This window comes from Lygodium microphyllum, chromosome 15 (genome assembly GCF_053477565.2).
Source record: "Lygodium microphyllum isolate KBCC chromosome 15, Lygodium_microphyllum_v1.1.10, whole genome shotgun sequence".
NCBI classification, from domain to species: Eukaryota; Viridiplantae; Streptophyta; class Polypodiopsida; order Schizaeales; family Lygodiaceae; genus Lygodium; species Lygodium microphyllum.
Genome location: NC_141149.1, coordinates 14,081,414 through 14,106,511, shown reverse-complemented (window position 1 = coordinate 14,106,511; position 25,098 = coordinate 14,081,414). Strand labels below are relative to the sequence as shown.

The window sequence follows — 25,098 nt, the reverse complement described above, 5'->3', positions numbered from 1 at the left end:
GTGAACCTTTTGCAGCTCATTAAGCTTTCCCCAGGAGTACGTAAGGAATTTAGAAAGATCCTACGTACCGGGTATATCGTAGAACCTTTGGGTATTGCGCGAGTTGGTGATGACTGGTTTGAGCATGCTGAGAAGCATTGCCCAAGGGTTGCAGCCTATGTCGATGGGATATTAGTAGATTATGCCATTGTCGACACAGGATCATCTGTTAACATTATGAGTTCTGAACTGATGGAAAGGTTGGGTCTTGCGATCCAAAAAGATACTTCCACAATTCTCAGAATGGCAGATGATAGTTTGAGACAGCCGGAAGGTTGCATTACTAAGGTCCATGTCACTGTTGCAAATGTAGAATGCATGTTGGACTTTAGGGTGATTCGTTTTGCAGGGCGGCCAAGTTACCAAGTATTACTTGGACGACCTTGGATCTTGCAAGCGGATTGCCAAGTGGATATACCCGCCGGTCGATTAATATTCGGCAGAGGTGCTCAGCGTGTGGTGGTTGATGCTTATCCTGAGTCCCCGCAGAGTGAGAGAGCTCCTCTATCTTCTACAGAATTGGAGACATTAGAAGATTTATCTGCTAGTGAGACATCATCGAGTGATGAGTCCAAAGAGGGATCCACCACAGAGGACATCTATCAGATCACTTTGAACGAGCCGATAGAGGCCCAAGATCGTATAAGAGATGCAGATGTTATCGAGCTAGACCTTGGTACGCTTGATGATTCGCGGCCAATCAAATTAGGCTCTATGCTCAGCACAGCAGAAAGGGAGGACTATGTGGCCTTGATCCAGGAATTCCGTGATATCTTTGCCTGGAGTTATGATGAGTTGAGAGGCATTCCTCCCAGTCTTGCTGTTCATACAATTCCGTTAAAAGAGGGCAGTCATCCTGTACGGCAGAAAGTAAGGCGTATGCCTTTCGAATTGAGGGACGGGCTGTTTGAAGAGTTACAGAAGCTTCGAAAAGCGGGTTTGATTTTTCCTGTGCAACACACGGAATGGTGTTCGCCAGTTGTGATTAGAAAGAAGAAGAATAATCAGATCCGTTTATGTGTAGACTTTAGGGAGCTGAATAAGCAGACAGTTAAGGACTACTACCCATTGCCATTTATTGACCAGATTTTGGATCAATTAGCGGGTAGGGAGATATATTCGTTTATGGATTGCTTTGCAGGATACAACCAAATGGCAATTGCAGAAGAGGATAAGTCGAAAACAACTTTCATCACTGTATTTGGTACTTTTGCTTACCACGTGATGGCTTTTGGTTTATGCAATGCGCCTGGTTCGTGGCAACGAACAGCCGATAAGACATTCGGTGACATATCCCCTGAAGAGTTGAGGGTGTTTATTGATGACTTAGGGGCCGCCACCGTGAGAGAAAGGCAGTTGATCATTTTGAGAAAATGCTTTGAGCGCTGTAGACAATTTTGCATCGCCCTAAACCCACGGAAGTGTGCTTTTGGAGTACCTTATGGGCTATTGCTGGGCCATGTGGTCAGTTCGGTAGGAATTGCGACAGACCCCGAGAAGGTGAAAGTTATAGTCGCCATGGGTCCACCACGCACTCCGAAAGAAGTTCATAGCTTTCTGTCTTCGGTTGGTTACTACCGTAGATTCATTAACGCCTTAGCAGAAAGAACGTTGCCACTTACAAATTTATTGTCCTTTAGCTGTTCATTTGTATGGGGTGACCCTTGTAAGGTAGCATTCGAGGATGTGAAACAAGAGCTAGCAAGAGCGCCCGTTTTAAAAGCACCTAAAAGAGGTGAGGTGTTCTATATATTTTCAGCAGCCACCATGTATAGTATCAGCTGCTGTTTAGCCCAAATTTGGGAAGAGAAGTGGTACCACCCGATTGCTTTTGCTAGTCGGAAGCTGGGGGTATCCGAAATCAATTACACCTACATGGAGAAGCTGTGTCTAGCGATGGTCTTTGGGACCAAGAAGTTCAGGCATTACATTCTCTATGAGAAAGTCGTACTTTATACGAAGGCGGAGGGACTTCGACTATTGATGAATAAGTTACAGCCGCCTGATCGTTTAGCGAAGTGGTTGATCACTTTGCAGGAATTTGATTATGAAATCAAGAGTAAGCCACCAAGGTTGCAAGGCATCGTGGAATGTCTTGTGGACTTTGGGGAGCCGAAAGAATCTGTGGCTGAAGGTAGTGACATGGAGATGATATTTAAAATAGATACGGCATCTATTCCCTCCTGGTATGCTGCAATAACGCATTATTTATCAACAGGAGAGGCGGGATCCGAATTATCTAAGGCTGAGAAAAGGAAAATTAAGCAGCAAGCGTTAAAGTTTGCTTTGATCGCAGGTACATTATATCGGCAAGGGGTTGATGATATCTATCGCCGATGCGTGATGCCTGACGAGGTGCCATTCATTTTGGAGGAGTGCCATGATTCTGCTTGCGGTGGCCATTTTGCTGGACGGCTTACAGCACAAAAGGCTTTAAGAGCAGGGTATTGGTGGCCTGCCATCTTCCAGGATGCGTTTGCGTATGTTAAGCGATGCGATATTTGCCAACGACATGATAGTCGAGAGAATAGGAAACGACCACTCAACCCTATTATGGCGATACTTCCATTTGAGAAGTGGGGAATAGACTTTGTGGGTCCTATTACTCCGTCATCGACTACGCAAAAGAGGTACATCATTGTAGCAACTGACTACTTCACAAAGTGGTCAGAAGCACGTGCAACAAGGAAAGATGATGCTAAAGAAACTGCTAGTTTCCTTTTAGAGCAGATAATATGCCGGTTTGGTCCACCGAAAGAATTAGTGTCGGACCGCGGAACTCATTTCCTGAATAAGGTGATCAAAGGTTTGACAGAGTTGTGGAACATCAAGCATAACAAGACAACCCCATATAATCCGCAAGCCAATGGGCAAGTTGAGAGCACCAACAAGCAGCTTGTGGGCATCCTGTCCAAAATTGTGTCGGAAAAGAAACGGGATTGGGATAAAAAGTTATACGTGGCAGTGTGGGCGTATAATACGACTTTCAAACGAGCCACTGGCCATACCCCGTTCAAGTTAGTATATGGGGAGGAGTGTGTCTTGCCTCTAGAAATTGAGCTGCCGACTATTCGGTTTGCCATCAATCATTCTTTGAGCGATGAAGACGCTCTTTTTGAGCGCTTGACGACACTGGCACATTTAGATGAGCTTAAGCTGCAGAGCTTATTGCACCAAGAAGTGGCGAAGCGCCGAATGAAGAAGCTACACGACCTTAAAGCCAAGAAATACACCTTCAAGAAAGGACAGCTTGTTCTGTATTATGACGCACGACGTGAATTATTCCCAGGCAAGCTAGAACCCAAATGGGATGGGCCCTATAAGATCGTTAGGATAGGAAAGAATAAATCTACAGTGTTGTTAGCTGACCTTGAGGGGATAGAATTTAAAAATAAGGTTAATCTTAATAAGATTAAACCTTATTACTTCTGATTGTACTAATGCTATGACTGCCTTGCAGGTCTAGGCAAGATTGATCAAACATCTGCAAGGAAATCGTGATAGAGGTTGATGGGTCGTCTGATCCCTTATTTAGAACACCCATATTTGGAACAGAGGTATCATCAGGGAAAGCTCATTTGGTGGAGCAAAGGATACAAGGTGATTGAGCAAGAAGGCGGGACATTTATTTGGGAAATCAAGGTCTTCTGCCATCACTGCCTACAAATTTTGACGAGCATCCCTGTTGAATTCAATGATGATGGAGGGATGGAGCCTATAGTCCACCCGTTGAATATGCTGAATTTCGATTACCATAATTACGAGTAGAGTTCAGGATGGCAGGATATGTAAACCCTTTATGGACGTACACCTTGTACTTTGATGGGGCGTCCAGGGGTGCATGCAAAAAAGGAAGTGTAGGAGTTGTCATCCGAGACCCCCGCCGACGCATTGTCATGAAGTTAGCCGCTTATCTCGGGGCGAATTTTACCAATAATATGGCAGAATACAAAGCCCTGATCATGGGTTTGAATATTGCAAAGAAGGGTGGTATCCGCAGTTGTTGATAAAAGGGGATTCTCAGTTGGTTTTAAATCAACTCAATGGGACGTACATGGTGCGGAACCCGATCCTTTGTATGTACCATCACACTGCCATAGCCCTGCTAGACGAATTCGATAGAGTGTCTTTTCAGCTGATTCCACGAAATTGGAACCAGTTTGCCGATTCATTGGCTAATCTTGCGTATGAAGAGGACCTCTTCTTTAATTGTGGCCCTTGTCCCGATATATCTATTGATGGTGAGACAGGACCTGGTCGTTTGTGGGGTATGCTTTCTGAACATGCCCTCTTTGGCAGACGATGGTTGATTTGGGCGATGCAGAGGGTAAGCGAGACTCATCTACCTTTATTATCGGGGACCCACAGACTGATTAGACGACATGTGATGCGAACACCTCTTGCGATATACGCAGGGGGGATAGGTCATAATTTAATGCACCTCGTTTAGGGCTACGAGCCTTTGTTCCCCTGGGAATGGTATGCTTTGATGTCTATCATGGTTGTTTCCAGGTGGATGTTCTGCCTAGTCTTGTTTGATTTCATTAGGCCAAGAGGGCCGATTCAGTTTTGTAGCAAAGTCATGTCTGATTTCATTAGGCCAAGAGGGCCATTTTCCTGTCTAGTGCGGGTGCGTTTAATTGGGTTTTTGTTGAGTGTTGTGCTGGACAGGTTTCATGGTTCGTGGAATTTTGTGGAGCCTGGAGGAGCCTTTGCTGCGATGGAAGCTTCTTGTGGCCATTCCAGGTGATATTTCTCCTTTACGAGTACCTTTCTTTCCTGTTATATGTGTATTTGTACTTGTTAAGGGGACACATTTTTTTTTTGGGGACCGGCAACCAAGGCATGAAGTCCCAGGTTTAGGCTACGTATGTTTGAGGAAGGTCGGAGTAGTCATTGCCTCCTGTAAAGACATTGTTAGACATTGAAAGACCTGTTTTAGAAGGAAGTCCTAGTGGCCCTGTCCTGCTAACCTGCTAGGCAGCCGTTCTAGGAGTTCTTGTTAGTAGTGAGGCAGTTAGAGAAGCCTGCTAGAAGATAATAATAATGATGTCAAGAAATCCTGAATATCCTAAAAGATGAATATAAATGCGAAGGTGTGTAAAAAGGGGTTCTAACCCCTATCAATGAAAAGAAAAGAAATGAAAAGATATAAGCAGTTGATCATTGCCTTGCGGAGGCCTGGTAGGTTCCTGGGGACGAGTCAGACCCGGGGCCGATACCTTGTCTTCCTAGGGGTGGCTTCTTGCTGGAAAAAATAATATCAAAACCAGGAAGGTTGGAGCGAAAATAAAAGTGAGCGTTAGAAAAGGATTCAGTGTCGCCTTGCGAGGGCTTGGTAGGTTCTTGGGTGCCGAGACAGGTCCTGAGACCGATGCCCTGTTCTCCTTGGGTCACTACGCTCAGCTCCCTCCTTTTTACATGCCCAAGTATGTTCATCCAATCAAAACCCTCAAAGAAGACATGTACTGATAGAAAATATCCTTTGCTCAGGCTATAGGAGTCCTCGCCTTGTAGGAGCTCCTAGTTGTGTTGTTTTTAGTGGGTAAGTAGTTCAGACTACCACTTAGGGCAACCTCTTTGGCAGTTCTTTTTAGTTTGGCTGTGTTGGAGCAGCTGGTTAGTGACTCACTTCGGATCTTTTATTAGATGATGCTAGGCCTACTCCTTGTGGATGTCATGCCTTGGTTCTGTCTCGGGGTAGGGGGAGCATTGTGCTGAGTTTTATTATAATTGTTTTGTATCAGTTTGATGCTTCTTTGGTTGTTTATGTGCAGATAGGTTCGTGGGTTCGACGGACTGAGTCGTCCTATCCCGTGGTCGCCAATGAAGGATGGATTTTAGGCCCCGGAACATGCCTAAAAATAGGAGAAAAATATGGAAATGCGGGGGAAAATGCTCAACCACGAAGGCGGCAGCTCGAGCAAGCACGATTTTAAGCGTCAAGTACTTGACGGGCGCCCGTACGACACTCCGAGAATTTTCATAATTTTTCCGTGCACCCATGCCAGTCAGTGAAGCTGCAGGCCTGTCCGGAATGTTGAGACGAGCTCACAGAAATTTTCAGAACGCAGTTCGGAGTTCGCACGCGAGAGTTGGCCCGAAACCGGCCGGGGTGCCCGAGAGGGGGCCCAAAGTGGAAAATTCAAAAGGTGCAAGAGAGGGGGGGTGACCTTTGAGACCCCCCCCTTCAAAAAAAATCGTGAATATGGAGGGGGGCGGCGGCTGAAAACAGCCGCCGAAAAAAACGCGCCCCCCCCCCCCCCAATCGATTGCTGGCTCACAAAGAAGCCATGGTTATGGACCTGCAGGCCTGGTAAAAGCATCATGCCGATCAAATCGCCGGTCTCCGCTCCCGCAATGGTGGACTGGTTGGAGAGAGAGAAAACCAGTCTTTCTCTCTCCTCTCTCTCTCTCCTCTTAGCCCCCGTTCGTGCTTGAAGGAATAGGATGGAGATGGACGGCCGGATGGATGCCGATTCTTGACGGGCTGAAAGAGCAATGCGAAACCGTTGTAGATTGCTGATTCCAAGCAGAATTCATGGCTGGAAATCAATCGTGGGACATGCCAAATTTAATGAAAAAACCCGCAAGACATGGTAATAATTGTTTTTACAAAGAAAATGGTCTTTTGATGCAAATTTGGTTGATAAAAATGTGTTCATATGGATTGAGTTTTGAGTATGTCGTGCTTTGAGTTGGTTTCTAGCTGTTCATCATTTAAAAATCAGGAAACCATGTGTGGGATAGCAGAAAATAGGGAACCGAGACACGAAAAAACCATAAAAATGAAGGAAAACAAGGGTTTTGGGCATATAAATGGGGAAAACCATCGATACACATCAACTAATCTTTCAGTTTTGTTGCAAATGAACTAAGGGCCACAGCCCATAAACTGGTTTTCATTTTCAGCAATTTAAAAAAATACAAGAAAATGAAGAAAATGGGAAAAAATGATAAAAAAAACCATGAAAAATAAGGGAAAAATACATTTGGGGCTACGAAAAATATAGAAAAATAGGATTTATGTTTGTTGATGTATAGCAAGGCTGGGGCATGAAGTTATGCTTCAGTTCAGCCTTGTTTATATGTTTTAGTGCGTGTTTCCTTCCTTTCTCCACATAAAATGACAAGGAAACCCTAAAAGAAATGAATATAATGATGCCCTATCAACGGGGAAGGGTAGAGTTGTGGAAAAAATGGTTAAATGACGCTGAGCATGAGGAATAATTTGCTGATTTTATATGCATTGCATCTAGGACGGAATAATAATGATAAAAATTAAAACCTAGTAGCACGAAGATCACTTCGGTGCTAGGTGTTGCAGCGAAGCACAAAGCGGTTAGAAAGAAAAGCATGAAGGAGATGTTTTGCACTTGCACGCTGCTGGTTTTTAAAATGTTTGAGCACTAGGCATCCACCTCTTTGCATGATCATTTAGAGAAAATAAAAAGTATCAGAGTTAGCTCCTGGATATGCATAGCAATTGTTTTTAGTAGGCCTGTGACCCACCGTTGAGAGCGTGAGGTTCCTATGCTGTAGGATAGACGAGGGTTATAGGGGACAGTAAGTGAGGAAATGGTACATTCCTGGATACGTTTATTTGGTACCTTGAGCGACGTTTGTGCGAAATGTCTAAATGTCGAGCGACGCATCGAGGGGCCAATCCCCAAGGTGTAGGAGAGTCGCAGAGGGTTGACGGCATTCAGCCGTAGGAGGAACCCCATGTGTATGTGATTCGAGCCTTTTGGCTATGTGAAAGGGACTCCCTCTGAGGAGCAATATTGGGTTAGGATCAGTTGGACTACAACGTATTACAAACGCAATGTTTAGGAAGGCAGAGATTTTGATAGACGCTCCTGGCCGCGAGGCCGAGGGGTTGTCTTGTGCGTAGTGACGAGGTCCGGCTAGTGCATGAGCCAGTGCCGGCCCGTTTTTAGGTCCATCACAAAGATTCCCCAACTGCCCATTTCAAAGGAGTCGGATTTCATACCTAGTAGACTCGCATCAAACTGATCCTGATGAAGAAGGGCCTCTCGGCCATTACCACTGGAAAAGAAAAGAAACCTCGTGATGCAGATCTTGTTGTCACTTGGCAAAAGAACGATGATAAGGCTCATGCCATTATCAAACTGCAGCTAGACGACAACTATATCCACCATGTGGATAACTGTGAGACTTCACAGGATACATGGAAGAGACTTGACACTTTGTTCGGTGCATAGTCTAAATCATCAAAGTATGGTTTCCTGATTGGGTTTTTCAGGCTTGAAATGAAGTCCAGCACATCATTTGCCACACATCTAAATTACATGGAAGGACTTCTTACCCAACTTGCAAGAATCAACATTAAAATGGAAGAAGATGTTTGCATTGGTGTTCTACTTAAGAGTTTGCCTCCTGAATATAATAATGTATCAACAACTCTAATTAATATGCCAAACCCTGAACTTGTTGATATCCAGGCATCACTGTTAGAGGAGGAAAAGAAGCTAAAAACTAAGGACCAAGTACCTCTAGAGATGAGCATGCATTATATGTTGGCAACAGGTACAAAGGCAAGAAGGATAAGCTCTTCTGTGACTTCTGCAAAAGGACCAGACACACCGAGAAGTACTTCCATGCCACAAAGAGGTCCCAAAAGGCCTATCTAGTTGTAGTGAAAGAATAAGAAGAAAACGGAGAAAAAGAAGAAGAAGAAGAAGACCACTAGGAGAAGGACAAACCTCATCAGTCCTTCTATTCAGACATACTTTTTTAGCTATGTATTTCCTAGCCCTTGTTGGGGTAAAAGGCCCTTGGGCCTACCCATGTATAGTGACCGCCCATATTCTTTAGTTATATATATATGAAAGTGTAATAAGGCTGTCATAACATTATTGACATCACCTACATTGTGTGTGCTCTTCTCTCCTTCATCTCCTTCATCCCTTTCAACTGGTATCAGAGCCACTCCTTCGCGAGTGCTTCCCGGCCTTCCCCAGCATCTACACGAGGTATGAGAGCTTGCTTCTTGCTCAGTTCTCAGCCATTCTTTTACATGAACAACAGGGTTTCATGAAGAGGCAGCCATAGCTTCCATCATTGAAGCTTGTTCTCTTTACCTCTTGCTTGGACTTGTCCTAGGCTTGTGTAGGCCTATTATAGGCCTTCATTGGGCTCCTGCTTATCCCCTATCCACCTTGATTTGGCCCCTCAAGTAGAGCAGCATGCTCACGTTTTACTTGCGCTTGTTTGCAAAAATGGCTCAAAAATCACTCTTTTTGTCATATCTCGGGCATTCGGAACCTGATTCAAGCAAGGTAAGAGTCTAAGTTGGGGTTTTCGTATGCTCCGAACACGCGATGGTGATGTCGGATTTACCAAATTCTGATGACAAAATATTTTGCAATAGATTTCAGGTCAGAGACAGCATGTATTTGTATGCCTATGGCTTCTGTGATGCTTCTACTGATGTCTATTGATACTGGATCACTTGTGGATGTTATGCCTCTTATGTGAGATGCATTTGGAGCTAATTTAGCTTAGCCATTGACTGTTTTGAATAGTCCCACATTTGTCCAAAACAGGGCAGCCACTTGTTACTTCAATTTTATGCTTATAGGTCTTGGCATTTGATGCCTGATTGGTGCCTACATGTCTGGGAATGTATGTCTATGAGTTGGCACTTGATTTGAGCTTGGTTTGAGCATTATTTTACTCAATTTTAGATTGTTATTTGCTGTTGGAAACTTCAGGGCTGAAGCTATTTATGCTACAGTTGGGTTATGCCTATTGGTCATCATGGGGTGCTCCCAGCTACTCGGTATGATGTCATGATGTATTTGGACTATGCCACATGTATTGTTTATGCTCCTGAATGCTTTTGAGCTGAGATTAGAGCTCAATTTGGGTTTGAATGTCACTTCTTTGCAGCTGATAATTTCATCTATGACATGGTTTATGCCTAGGCTACCCAGTACGGGTTATGATGTCTTGGTGAATGCTTTATGCTTTGGTTGTGGATGGCAGTTGTTTGGGCTCATCTCGACATTCATTTGAGTATTCCCTTGAGTATTTGGACATTGACTTGGCTTTTTCCATTATGACCTTGGATGCTATAGGGGATTTGATGCTTTGATTATGGATCTTGGCTATTACTTGGGTGCACTTACAGGTATTGAGTAGTGAATTGCTTCCTTGTTTTGGCAGTTGCCTATTGAGCTGTGATTGCTCGTTTGCATTTGATATGCAGGATACTTATTGATCAGTGGACTTGGATAGTGCTTGGGATTTATAGTTATGGCTATCATGCTTCTTATGCACATGGTCTGCTGCTATATATTTCATAGAGCCTCTTACCTGGATGCTTTTACACATATATTTGGGCTTTTATTGGAGCTTGATTCTTACTGGTTTATTTGCCACGTGTCGTTCTTGGCTGGACATGTATGTCAGTATATGGTATGAGACACTGCAAAGTTATGTATACTCCTATGTTTCGAGGATGCTTATGCATTTATGGCTTCGAGGCATGCTTATGCTTTTATGGTTGTGAGCTACAGTGGTTGGATATGTCATGCTTTTGTCAGCTAGGCTTGTCCGTGTGGGAGCTTTTGCATCCGTGGTTGATGCCTTTGTATTCTCTCCTTCTGGATTGGACGAGTCCCCTTTGCAGTATGCTATGACAACTTCCAGCTCTTCTAGTCATGTAGATAGTCCTCTTGATGAGCCTGTTCTCTTTGATGAGAGTTCCCCTGATTCTTTGAGCTCCTCGGATGTATTGGATAGCCCTACTCATGCTATTATAGAGCAGTTGTCCTCTTCTACAGGTTTTACAGGTTCTGTTTGCTTTCATTGTAGAAAGACAGGGCATGTGAAGCGTAAATGCTTTAAGTGAAATTAGAGAGCAGAAAATATTGCGCCACACTAGACATGAGAGCAGAGTCAGTGATACAGTAGGTGAGACCACTGTTGATAGTGGTATGGTGCATGTAATTACCCATGATGATGCAGCTGAGTCTAGACTCCTAGCATCGTGTTACCCTGCAGATTACTTACTTAGTGATATGGCCTATACCTTTGATTGGCTTTTAGACAGTATGGCATCTTGTCATGTTACTCCGCATAGAGCTTGGTTCTCTTCTTACAGGGAGGTTGACGGATGTATTTCTTTGGGCCTTGAGCAGGATTGTCATGTTATTGGTACTGGGGATATATACTTGGCTTTGCTAAATGGGTCTTCTCTTATGCTCCGTGATGTCTTGCATACACCTATGCTCAGTAAGAGCATGATCTCAGTCAGTCAATTGCATGGTGCAAGATATTATATCTCTCTTGGGGATACTTCATGGAAAATCCGTCGTGGTTGCTTGGTATTGGCCAAAGGTGCTAGATATGGCAGTGATTATGTAGTGCATGTCTCTCACGTGGGAGATTCTATGGTTGTGTTTATGCAAATACCACATGCATTGTTATGGCATTGTCGCCTAGGCCATGTATGACACACTGAGATGGATGCTTTATGTGATATGGGCTTATTGCATGCTCTTCCCCATGCTACTTGCCCTCATTGTACTCATGGTTTGTGTAGAGCCTCTTTGGCTTATGGCGATTATGTGAGGCATGCTCCTCTAGATCTAGTCCCCATGGATTATGCAACCCACCATGTTTGGGCTTACCCTTGAGGATGCTGTTACTATGCTTGACATGTTTATGGATTCTACTGGTAGCAGGCCTAGATGCTTGTAGATGGATTATGAGAGTCATGCTATCTCTCCCAGATTATGGATCTCTTATCAGCAATATGTCATTGATTTCTTATGCCCACGATATTATGGGATTGCTCATGGCATGTGCCTAACTTTACAGGCAAAGGTTGCTTCTATGCTTACCACGGCTAGGTTGTCTTATGGCTTTTGGGCTGAGGCCCTTATGATGGCAGTCTACTTGGTTAATCGGACGTTGTGTTTCTCTTTGGATGTTATTACTCCGCATGAGGCATGGAGTGGCATGAGACCCTCCTATGATCACTTGAGGATGTTTGGCTGCCAGGCATCTATCAGTATGCCATATGAGCCTATGTCACACATGTGCATACTCCTTGGTTATGGAGATGGTGACTTTATGACTTACAGGTTTTGGGATTTAGATGCTTAACAGGTTCTACGCAGCCATCATGTTGTCTTTTATGAGATGCAAATACATCTCAGGCCTCTTGATGCATGTTCAGTGTGCTTTATGGTTGATTCTATAGCTGTATGTCAGTCTTTTGCTTTGCTAAGGCCGCATATTGTCTTGAGACCCCGTTGTCCGGGATGGTGGCCCTCTTTCAGTGATTGAGTCTGGGGAGTTTGGATGCTCTATGTTGTCTTGTATGTGCCATGCTGATGCTATGTGCTACTCTGATGATGATGATGTACAACCTTGCACTCATGAGTTGTGCTGGATTGCTTCCTTGTATGGAGTTGCGGGATCACTTGCCTCCTGGATGTCTTGGACTTGGAGATTCTCGACACTTATTGCATATCTCACTTTCCGATTGGGCGTTAGGTGAGATGTCATGATTCCTCACCATGTCTCTTTTCTTTTGTTTTGTTTTTTCACTCCCTGGCCCATTGGCCTTTTAGTGGGAGGTTGTTGGGGTAAAAGGCCCTTGGGCTTGCTCGTGTACAGTGACCGCCCATATTCTTTATTCATATATATATGAAAGTGCAATAAGGTTGCCATAACATTATTGACAGCACCTACATTGTGTATGCTCTTCTCTCCTGCGTTTCCTGCATCCCTTTCAGCCCTAATGCCTCAGACATAAACTTGTAAACTCCTCAGTTAGCCTTGTACTACAGCCTCTGTACACTTTGTGAGGCCCCTACTATAACCTCTAGATGTCGATCATGTTTGTGGTACCCACAGTTAGCCTTTTCTGCGATAGCCTCTAGTGTTTTTGCCATGTTTATGGTATGCCCACACTTTACAGGTGTTGCTTTCATTAAAGCCTCTACACACTTTGTACTTCTGGTTGTGATTGAGGAGAGGTATTGAGATATTTGCAATCACATCTACTTCAGTCCCTTTGTGAGGAGCAGTGAGGGCTCAGGACCAAAATCCCATATGCATAGTAGAAGAAAGTACTGCCACTCAATTCCTATAAAGCATTGTACTTGTACTCTTTTTCTAATACAATGATAGTACTTTTTTCTTTCTAGTAAAGTGTCATGTCACTGTCAATACACAAGATTGTGTTTATGAGTCCAAGTCTCAATCTTGGAACCTAATTCACTTGTGTAACAATTTGTCCTAGTCAAGGTCAATGTCTTCATGAGTTTCTTTTTCCTCTTTCAACCTCCATAGCTTCCACATTTGCCATGCTCTAGATTCCACGTATTTTACAGCACTTTGATCTATTGTACCACTAAATTTCTAGCAAGATTTACACTTCAAATCAGCAAGAAGGGAAGATTCAATCATCAAAGTTCAACATTAAGCTCATTAAGCATAGTATTTTTTGATACTCGTTAGTGCTACTTAGCACTTGTGCCTCTTGACATATCCAAGCAACTCAGTTGTCGTTAGTTTGATTTGAGATTATTGGTGTTGATTTGCTACTACTCTTGCCATCTATATGGGAAAAGATTCACCGTCATGCCACTTCAAAGGAATGAGCCTCCATACTTGGCACACAAGGATCAAGTTGATCCCGATGAAGAAAGGCCTTTGGTCAATGACCAGTGGCCAAGAGAAGAAATCCATAGATACTGCTCTTGTGGCAATATGGCAAAAGAATGATGACAAAGCCCAAGCCATCATCAAGATTGAGCTTCATGGCAGTTATATCCACCATGTAGCCATATGTGATATAGAACAATTGGATACATTGTTTGGTACCCAATCTAAATCCTCAAAATATGGATTGTTGATTGAGTCTTCCAGGTTGGATATAAAGGCTAATACATCCGTTGCTACTCACCTTAATTATAGGCAAAGTTTGATAACTCAACTTGTAGGGATTAACTTAAAAATGAAAGAAGACATATGCATTGGAGTCTTGCTCAAGAGTCTTCCTCTAGAATTTGGTAATGTCTCCACTACACTAATTAATATGCCAAATCCAAAGCTGGTAGACATTAAAGCATCACTTCTTGACGAATAGAAAAAGCTCAAAGGAAAAGAAGAAGCAAGCACTTCACAGGAAGAGCAAGTTCTGTATGTCAATAATAAGTACAAAGGAAGAAATACATTGTTTGTGACTTCTGCAAAAGAATGAGACACATTGAAAATTTTTGTTATGCCAGTAAAAGATCACAAAAGGCCTACCTAGCAACTAGCAAAGAGGAAGAAGACCATGAAGAAGAAGAAGATACTTAAGAGCTGAAGGACAAGCCTCATCAACCCTTCTATTCCCACTATTTAGACAAACTTTTTTAAGCCTTGTATGTACTTGTATTGATACTCAAATCATAAGCTTTGTGACCCTCATGTAATCTTTGCACTACAACCTTTGCACACTTAGTGAGGCTTTATATGGTTGTTTTTCCATGTCTACACTTAGCAAGGTTCTACTCATGATAGCCTCTGTATACTCTGTTTTTTATGGTTGTGATTGAGAAGGGGTGTTGAGAATTATGCAATCACACTCCTCAGGTCTCTTTGTATGGAGCAGTGGGGCAAGGGACATGCAATAACTTAGGAGCATTTGCCTTTATCCCATAGGCATAGTCAAGAAAGTGGTACCATCTTGCAACTATAAAAGAGTATATTTGACAATCATTTGGATGAGAATACTGTTGTACTTTGTACTTTTAGTCTTGTCTCTCTCTAATCAAAATTGTGTTTATGAGTCAAACTTAATCTATCTTGGAATCTAATTCACTTAAGCAATAGTCAGTGTATCTAGTCTCATTCATCTTGCATCTTGTCAGTGACTTCCGTCCTCCATAGCTAAACCTTGCTCAAGGATCCGTGTTTCTCAATAAAGTAGAGGATGGAAACCCTTGCATCTAAAAGGTCGATCAATGGAATGTTGAGTGTCCTCAAGTAGTCAAGAAGATGCCCATCATAGCCGTCCTAGAGTAAAAAGAAGTGCTCTCTTGTGGGCACGTGGAATGCACAATGTTAAAGGTTGGAATTCCCCCTAATGTGCAACATGGTGCAAAGGGGTAGTGAAGTGAGGGTAGGTAGAAGATGGTATAGAGAATGAGTGCCCAATCCTTTTGATCCATTGGAGCATAGCTCCTGATATAGTCTTCTTTTCCTTAATTTACTTGCTCGGTTTGCCCATCTATCTATGAATGAAATGATGAGGATAATCTAACTTGTGTCTCTAACGTTTTGTTCCACATGTTGCTCATGAATCTACTATCCCAATCTAAGACAGTAGCAAAATGTAGCCCATGTTCGAAAACATGAGTGAAGAAGAGGCAGGCTACTTCCTTGCCGGTGAGTGGCGACTTGGCTTGAATGAAGTGTGCTTGCTTGAAAAAGTACTCCACTACTATAGAGATTATGGTATAATTATGGGACTCGAGGAGTTTCACAATAAGGTCCATGTTAATGACATCCATGGGTGATCTAATACAAGCATCGGTTGAAGTGAGCTTGTTGGCTTTGTGCAAGGGGTTTACACCATGTGGCAAGTTGGGTTAAGTCTTTATGTAATCAATGATATCCTTCTTCATGTTTGGCTAGAAAAACTCTCTCCATGAGGCCTCTAAGCTCTTGCTTTGCCCCTTATGTTGTCCTAGTTTCTTATCATGTACCTCATGTAAGATCTTTAGCTCCACAATGTTTTGGATGTATAGTCTCTTGCCTACAAGAGGATGCCTTCTTTTGGCTATTAACAGTCATATTTGCTATGCACTATCATTTCCTATCTATAAGCCTCAATCTGAGTCAAACAAGGATATAGGAGCTTTGACACGTCTATCATGTGCTTTGACGAAGGAGACAGCTCTATTCAAAGCATGCATTTCTTTTCTCACTCATTTTAATGTGCATTTTCTTGTGCTATCAAGGACGAGACAACTTGTGCATCCCTTGCATATTGTGATTTGCCTTCCCAACCCTTGTCAATCATTTTGTTTGTGTCACATCATCATTTTCATGACTAATATGTGCTAATTGGATTGTTTCTATACTAGCTGACTATATATTTGGATATTTTTTTTGTCATGTTGACCAATTTTAAGGTATTTTGGCTATATATAGCCAACCCCTCCACTTGGGATACATCATTCTTTGCTACTCTGACTTGGCCATTCCTCTCCATTTCGTGCAAAGACTGCTAGTCGTACACTCCATCTTTGTCACAAACTCCGGTACTATCATAATTTTCTAGCCTGATCTGGTGTCCTCACTGATACTTTGGGCTAGCGCAAGAATTGATCAATCCACCATTGTATCTTGCATTCATTTTAAATTGATTACAGATTTCTCTTCTCTTCGTATTGTTCTCTCTTCTCCTTTTTTCTCCGTATTTGTGTTCCTCTTCCATTGCGTACTCACATAGTATCATCGTCTAAGTGAGGATGAAAAGGTTTCCTTCAAAGAAGACTACTTTATTGTTGAAAACACAAAATTTTCAGCCTGCTATTTTAATATAAAAAATGCAAGTTTTTTGCGTTTTACAAGTGTTTTTGACAAAGATTGGATATCTACAACCTTTTTCTTGCAGGTGTAGCTGATTATTCTCTTTGTTGTTCAACCTCTTCTATAGCCAAATGCATCAAATTTAGTGTGTTTGTAGATATAGAGACACCGAATATTACCAGAGTCTTCTTTAGTGGATGCCTCATCTTTCGAGAGGCCTTGGCTTATTAACAATGGTGCTTCAAGTCATACAACTCCACAAGGAGATTTGCTACAAGATCTTCGTCTATCTAAGGGTCTTGTTACTATTGGTGACATTTGTTTAGTGTCTATTAGTCATGTTGGCACTTTGCCGTTATTGCCAACCTCTTCCTCAAGCTCTATTTTGGAAGTTCTACATGTTACAGACTTGGGTTTTTCACTCCTCTTCGTCCATAGCCCTACTAGTCTGTGTACTCAGGTTATCTTCACCAAACAAGCTGTTTTTGTTGAGGATTCTTCTGCATGAGCTCTTTTAATGACAAGTTGGTCCTTGTTTGACTCAACCAAGGCTCATAAGCAAGAGATGGTAGAACATGACAAACATGACTGCTAACACCCCCCTCAGATCCTAGATGTGGATAAAGGCCAAAAAAGATGTGGATAGAAAGAGTGCCAATGCCTCACTAAGATCTTCCCCCTCTAAAAGGGATGGGACATACAAGGGAACCACTAGAGGAGATGGTGGGGAATGGAATGGAACTTGTGTGAAAGATGGTGCACAATCGAGAACGATTGCAGCAATGGACAACTACCTTCTAGGATCCTACATAAGAGAAAGGGAATGCAGCTTGTATAGCCCACATTAGGAGCTTTGATATGTCTGCCGTGTGCTTTGACAAAGGAGGCAACTCTATTGAAAGCATGCATTTATTTTCTGATTCATTTTAGTGTGCATTTCCTTGTGCTGCTAGGTGCCAGACAGCTTGTGCACCCCCTGCATATTGAGATCTACCTTGCCAGCTTCTGTTGATCATTTTCCAATGCCATGTCATCATTTTCATGAGCAGTATGTGCTGGTTTGATTGTTTTTATACTAGCCGACTGCATATCTAGAGGTCCTTTTTGGCAGGTCGGCCAGTTTTAGGATATTTTGGTTGTATATAGCCAGCCCTCTGCTTGGGGCAGATCATTCTTTTCTTTCTCTTGCAGGTGCACACTTTGACTCCGTCTGTCACCATCATTATCTCTAGTGCTGTCATCATTTTCCAGCCTGATCCAGTGCCCTCACTGACGCTTTGGCCTATGTGTAGAGACTGATCAGTCCACCATTGTATTCAGCATCCATCTCAGATTGAGTGCAGATTTCTCTTCTCTTCCTGCTGTCTTCTCCCTTGTCCTTTTCTCTCCGTGTTCACATTGTGTGCACTCTCACACTACCTTGTGCATTCCATGTCTTAAATATTTACTCAATACACCAGTGGGCCCTGGACCATGGGTAACAAATTGTTACATGCAAGCAGGGGAGGTCCAGTTAAACCACTGACATGCACCTCTCACCTAACTTTTCCATGTGCCCTTCACAAGTCTTAAGTTTTCAACCTCATCTGCACAGAACTGCAATCCAGCATTAATAAATATCTCTGACATTAGGGCATATGCAACCGCCTCTTTGGGTTCCAAACGCACTGCATGATCGAAAGCTTTCTTAGCCAGATCCAATTTGCCATATGTACGACATGCAGCCAATACAGACATCCAAGTAGCCCAATCAGCCTGAACTGGCATGTTAAACAGAACTTCCTCAAGCTCTTCAAATTTTCCAACACGGCCAAGAAGATCTATGACAGTAATATAATGCTCCAGACTTGGAGATAAGCCATAGTCCTTGTTCATCAAACCCAATAGTTCAACACCTTTGTCAGAGAAACCAGCATGGTTGCAAGCAGAGAGAACTGAAAGAAATGTAATTTCATTGGGTTTGGTCCCTGCCAACTGCATTTTCTCAAATGTCTGTAAACTTGCCAAACTGTTGCCCTCCTGTGCATACCCAGCAATGCAAGCAGTCCAGCATGCAACATCGTGCTGTACCAACCTATCAAAAACTGATTGAGCATCAATCATGTGTGCACAATGGCTGTACGCCCGAAAAAGCACAGTGCCTAGAATTGGGTTGAGGTCATACCCCATAAAAATGACATCAAAATGGAGCTCTTTACAAAACTCTGCGGAACCAGTTGATCTACATGCTGCCAACGCGCACACAATAGTAATGTCATCAAGTGGAACACCTTTCTTTCTCATTTGCCTGTAAAAGTGCATAGCATTATCTTCTCGACCTTGCTCCAGATACACTGAAAGCATTGCATTCAATGCAACAGTGTTATGTTCAAGTAGCCTATCAAAAACTTTTTCTGCTTCTGCAATGCTTCCACACTTCCCATACATGGATACAAGTGTGCTAGCAACAAAGCTGTTTGAGCCAAAGCCCTTTCTGCAGGCGTCGATGTGTAATGCTCTACTGATCTCCAGAGACACCACATGATTTAGGTGCCCAGTGTCCAAAAGAGCCCTACAAGCCTGAACTGCAATGACAACCGTCTGCTGGCTTGGGCTGACACCTTCCTCTTGCATTTGCATATACAGCTGTAAAGCAGTTCCTCCTTTGCCCTGCTTAACATAGGATGAAAGCATCACATTCCAAGTCACAATGGTGCAGTTAGATAATCTATCAAACACGCTCTCTGCTTCCACAACACTTCCACATTTTCCATACATATCAATCAATGTGTTTGCCACAAAAACATCTTTGACTAACCCCTTGCTCCAAGCATCAACATGTAATGCCCGTCCAATATTCAAAACAACAGGACAGGGTAGCCATCCTCTAACTCTGACTTCTGTCTGCTCTAAAAGAATGTTGCATGCTTGAAGGGCAATCAGCATTGTTTGTTGGTCTGGACTTATACCCTCTTCATGCATTTGCCTGTATAACTGCAAAACCATGTTTCCTTGGCCATATTCAAGGAATGCTGAGAGTACTGCATTCCATGATATAGTGTCATGGTCATACAGCTTGCCAAACACATTCATTGCATCCATCATTTTTCCAATTTTGGCAAAAAATTTCAGAAGGGCACTACTAATCCTAGTATCCGTCATAAAACCTTTACTTTGTGCATCAGCATGTACTGCTTGCACAATTTCTAAGGGCATATCACAACCGTCCTTAAGCAGAGTTTCCCCCTTTCCTAGAAGGGTGAGACATGCTTGCAAGATGAGTATGTATGTCTGTAGATTTGGACTTGAACCTTCCTCTACCATTTGCCTATAGAGGCGTAAAGCTTTTTCTCCCTGATCCTGTTCCACATATACCGAAAGTAGAGCACTCCACAGTACCGCATCATGGTTGGATCTGTGAGCAAATACACTTTCTGCTTCCAAAAGGCTGCCACATTTACCATACATAGTTACAAGGGTGCTACAAACAAAAGCATCTATTATGAGACCGTCCTTCAGGCCATCAGCCAGTATTGCTTGGCCAATCTCCAACAATGTGGCTTGACTCATTTGCCCATCTTCTATCACCAGTTGGCCTTGTCCTACACTGCCACATGCTTGGAGGCCAAACATGACTGTCTGTTTGGATGGGCTGACACCTTCTAGTTGCATCTGTCTGTAAAGGCACAAAGCCATTCGCCCTTGGTCATGTTCCATATAGGCCAAAAGCATGACATTCCATGTGACAATGTCACGTTTAGTCAAACGAACAAACATATTCTCTGCATATGTAATGCCTCCACATTTGCCATATACACACACTAATGTGTTATTGAGAAAAATATCTGACGTGAAGCCTCTCCTATAGGCATCAACATGTAATGCTTGCACAATTCGTAACAAAGTCACTTGGTTGTATTGCCTCCCCCCAAGATTGCCTTTTTGTTTCCCTACAAGGTTGCCACAAGCTTGAAGGACAGCCACATATGTCTGCTTGGTTGGTTCCATGCCTTCCTCTTGCATTTGCCGGTACAAGCATAAAGCTTTCTCTCCTAGACCATGCTCAACATATGCTGAAAGCATGATGCTCCATGATACAGCATCATGTGTTTGCAATGTTTCAAACACTCTCTGTGCTTCCTCAATACTTCCACATTTGCTATACAGATTCACTAAGGTGCTACCAACAAAAACATCTTTCATAAAATCATTTCTTTGGGCATCAATATGTAATGCCTTCCCAATTTTTAACACAATTGCTTCAGTGACCCATCCCGTGAAATGGAATTCCCTGTTTTCTGCTAGGTCATTGCATGCTTGAAGAGCGAGCAAAAAAGTTTGGTGGTTTATGCTGATACCTTCTTCTTGCATCTGCATATACATGTGGAGTGTCTTTTGTGGTTGCTGCTGATCCAGATATACTGAGAGTATTGCACTCCAGGATACAGTTTCGCATTCTAACAGACCATTAAACACCATCTCTGCCAGTAAGATGCTCCGGCACTTGCCATACATGCTAATAAGGCTACTTTGAACAAAAACATCCGAAGTATAGTGCTTCCTTTGGGCATCAGAATGCAATGCCTGCCCTATTTCCAAAGGCATTGATGAGACCTCAACCATGGATCCATCATTTGCAGCAACCATCCCACATGCTTGAAATGCCATCACAAGTACCCATTCATCTATGCTAACACCTTCCTGTTGCATTTGCCTGAAGAGTTGCAAAGCTTTTTCTCCTTGACGTTCTTCAACATATGCTGAAAGCATAGCAGTCCAAGTTACGACATTGTGCTCTGATAGAGCACAAAACACACTTTCTGCTTCCACAAAGCTTCCACACTTGCCATACATACTCACCAAGGCACTTGCCACAAATATGTCTGATGTGAAGCCCTTCTTTAATGCAGCCATATGCAGCTTCTTGGCCTCAATAATATCATGTAACAGGGCACAGGCTTTGAAAAGATTGAGGAAAGTGCATTCATCTGGTTCTATACCCTCTAGCTGCATAAGATGGAGCATTTTCAAGGCTTCACAACCTTGACCTTGTGCGATGTACCCAGAAATCATTCTGGTCCAAGAATATATAGATCTGTGTGGCATCGAGCATAATACTTCATAAGCATTTCCGAGCAAACCACAGCTAGCCAATGCTGTGACCAAATGATCAGCAAGAACTCCTGATATCTCAACATTTTGTCGTGAGAAAAAAGCATGGATTTGCTGGGCTTGTGTTCGGGCCCTGGACTTGCTGCAAGCCTTCAAAAGGCCAATATACACGTCTGAGCTAATATGTCGACTGCTCTCAATTTTATCTTCACGAGACAAGAGTAAGTCAACTGCTCTAGCAATTTGACCTTTGTTGTACAAGAATCGAAGATCCTCAGCAAGTTTTTGGTATCCTGTAGATCCATCCTGGATTGTTGGGAGCCATGAATCCGCACACGATACCGTACTTTGGGACTTAGTGGAGATCAAACTGTAGGGGTTTTTTCCTGCTGAGTGGCCGCCCCCGCCATCTCGAAGCTCGGAGAGGATTTTTCCTACAGTGGATCTGGGATTCATGATTCTGAACCTGGACATGGTCCATGACCAGGTTGGATGATGAAGATAAAACTCCCCTGTGCGGATTCCGCATGTCAAGAGTGCAGCCCCTCTTAACACATAGATTTCTCTGGTCTGTGGAAAGCATGTTCCTCATGTTTCTGGATAGGCTAGCCTTCGCAAGCTTGGCTATGGCAGGTTGCTTCTCGAAATTGCTGTCGTCCTTGTCCTTCGCATAATGGTGATACACCACCGTCGTCAAGATTCATCGCTCGACAGAACAAAGGATTATCAGTGCCTTTTCAATTGTAGTTGTAAGCATCATGAGCGGAGATCACTGCTCCAATTGATCACCTCGTGACAGATTTGTTCTGTATTGCCTTGCTCTATTTGCCTCTACGTATATGCCAAGATTCTCCCGGTCTTTTGTATGTTACTCCTCCGCAACGATTTTAGGCCGCATTCATAGCCATCTGTGCATAGATAGGGAGAGAGAGAGAGAGAGAGAGTGTGTGTGTGTGTGTGTTTTAGATGCTACAACCTATGCTCCCTATTGGGTGGCTAGCCCACATTGTGGGAGAGGGCATGCTTGTTGGAGAAAGCAACCATGCTCCACACACACAGTGTGTGTGAGTACAACAAAGGAGCTCTCATCTAGGATACACATTGTCTATTGTATCTTCCCTTACCTCCACCATTGGTCTAAGCTCCAACAATCTCAAGCCTGAGAAGTGCACTAATTGATCATATTGCATGTAGCACAAAAGAGAGGGAGAAAGGGAGGTGGGGAACATTTCTTTTAAATGTGCAAGGTGTGCGAGGAGGGAGATAAAGGGAGGGAAGGCAAGGGGGGAGAGAGAGATGGGGACAAGTCGAGATTGAGAGAGAGAAAATTTTGCAAGGTATGTGAGGAGAGAGAGAGAGAGAGAAGAGAAGAAGAAGAAAGAAAGAAAGTTATATTAGCATCTACAAAAGGGCAAATTAGCTTGTGAGACCATGAAAGTCAACGAAATTTTCCAAGTCCAAAAATAGTTGTCACCTTATGTTATGACTAACTAAATGGAGAATAAACAATACATTGTTGTGATAAGTATAAAATATTGTCTAAATCAAATACAATGTGGAATTGCTTTGGGGGTAATCTCATCCCAAAATATCTCTCATGGGTCTATCTAGTATAGAGAGGCTAAAGTGGCAAGGTATGGTTCCTCGATGATGACGTAGTATCCTCTATATCTCCAGACGATGCCTCTTATAGGGGTGTGGATGATGAGCTATGCATCTCTCAATGGTTGTGTCTAGCGTGACTCCCCAAGGTGGGGCCACTAGTTGATCTAATGGGGGCTTTATGGTAAAGGGAGTAGTTGAGGCTATGAGTGTACGTTGGTGTATATCTCTATGCACCTACTCCGAAGTCATGTTGAGATAGCAAGCTCAATATGTGTAGATATCAATAATGGACCACCTTATGAGATGGGTCCATACATCTACACTTAGCACATTGGTGATCATTACAATTCTCACATGGCCATTGGCTTATTATTTATTATATTTGGTTAGTTACACCTATCTATAACTAGCATAGCTATAGCACTAGTTGATTAGTATAGTCACTTATGCACTATTTGACTTAGTAAGCTACTTTCCTTTATATTAGAGTAGACATATTGCAGAAGTTACATGGGTATTGATAGTTGAAAAGAATATGTCCCAGTATTTTTGGTCTGAGGCTATTCACATTGCTGTCTATATTATGAACAAAATTCCCATAGTTGTAGTTCATGGTATGGCCCCTAAAAAATGTTTTAGAGATAAAAAATCTGATATGTCACACCTAAAAGTGTTTGGTTGTATTGCCTAGGTTTATATGCTTGATGAGTTGAGGATGAAAGTGGACCCAAAGGTTGAAAGATGCATCTTAATTGAATCCTCTTGTAAAGTGATTTGGCAAAATGGAGTGAACGTGAAACAAGTGACAAAAAATGACCAAGAAGTAGGAAAAAGTGAGAAAAAGAAAAGACCAAGTAAAAGATCGAAAAAATAGTTAAAGAGAGCATAGATGGTAAGAAAAGGACAAAGATCCTATAACATACGATATACCAACATTAAATGTCATGTTATCTAAGGGCAAAAAATGTAAAATTAAATTTTCTTAATTGTTAAGCTCACTCATGTGTACACTACAAGATATAGGCCTTATACCGACGTTAAAAGCGACGAAAATGTAAATAAATAAATTTGCCCTCGTCGTCGCAAAAAGCGTCGTTATTGGCGATGCCATAGAACACTCAGTATTAGCGTCATTACCAGCGTCGCTATTTGCGTCGGTATTAACGATGCTGATACCGACGCAAATAATGACGCTGATAACGATGCTTTGCCACGCTAATAATGACGCCAATAACGACGTGTGTAGGTAAATTTGTGACGCTAATAGCGACGGTAACAGGGAAAAAAAATTGTGGCAGGGTAGCTTGTATAGCACTATGTGCTTTATTTGGGCCATACAAAATAGTTTCTGCACTGTGTACAATGCTCGTGTAAATAAAGACAAAGTGTACTTAAATCATAACACTAATACATGAAATATATACATGATTGCATAATGAAAGCGACTGGTACAATCATGGCAAGATATCACTACTACATAGAAAATGTCTACATAGATCAGGCGACCAAAAAAGAAGGGTGTGTGAGCTCCAGGGATCCAAGAGTGAGCTATACATCATCGCTATCTGAAAGCTTGTTCCACCGCAAAGGAGCATCGAACGGACTCTGCAAAAAAAGAAACAACTACACACATCAGTCCACCATATAATAATACATTCTCATTAAACATGGTAACTACAGACAAGAAAGATGAGTGACTTGTAGGGCCACTGCGTCTATACAATCGGTCAATCAATACAGTGAGATCGTGCCTCTCTGTGTATTGAGTCTCAAGGCCGGTCGGATTGCGATTTGTAA

The 25,098-nt window shown here is 42.7% G+C and overlaps 1 protein-coding gene across 1 annotated transcript; it reads right to left on the bottom strand.

Moving 5' to 3' along the window:
• Nucleotides 1-16,659: 16,659 nt before the first annotated feature.
• On the bottom strand, nt 16,660-22,763 carry LOC148024279 (pentatricopeptide repeat-containing protein At1g74600, chloroplastic-like). The gene has a single exon (XM_087693887.1). It carries the CDS (start codon nt 22,168-22,170, stop codon nt 18,145-18,147), a length of 4,026 nt encoding a protein of 1,341 aa, XP_087550013.1. The 5' UTR covers nt 22,171-22,763; the 3' UTR covers nt 16,660-18,144.
• Nucleotides 22,764-25,098: the final 2,335 nt, after the last annotated feature.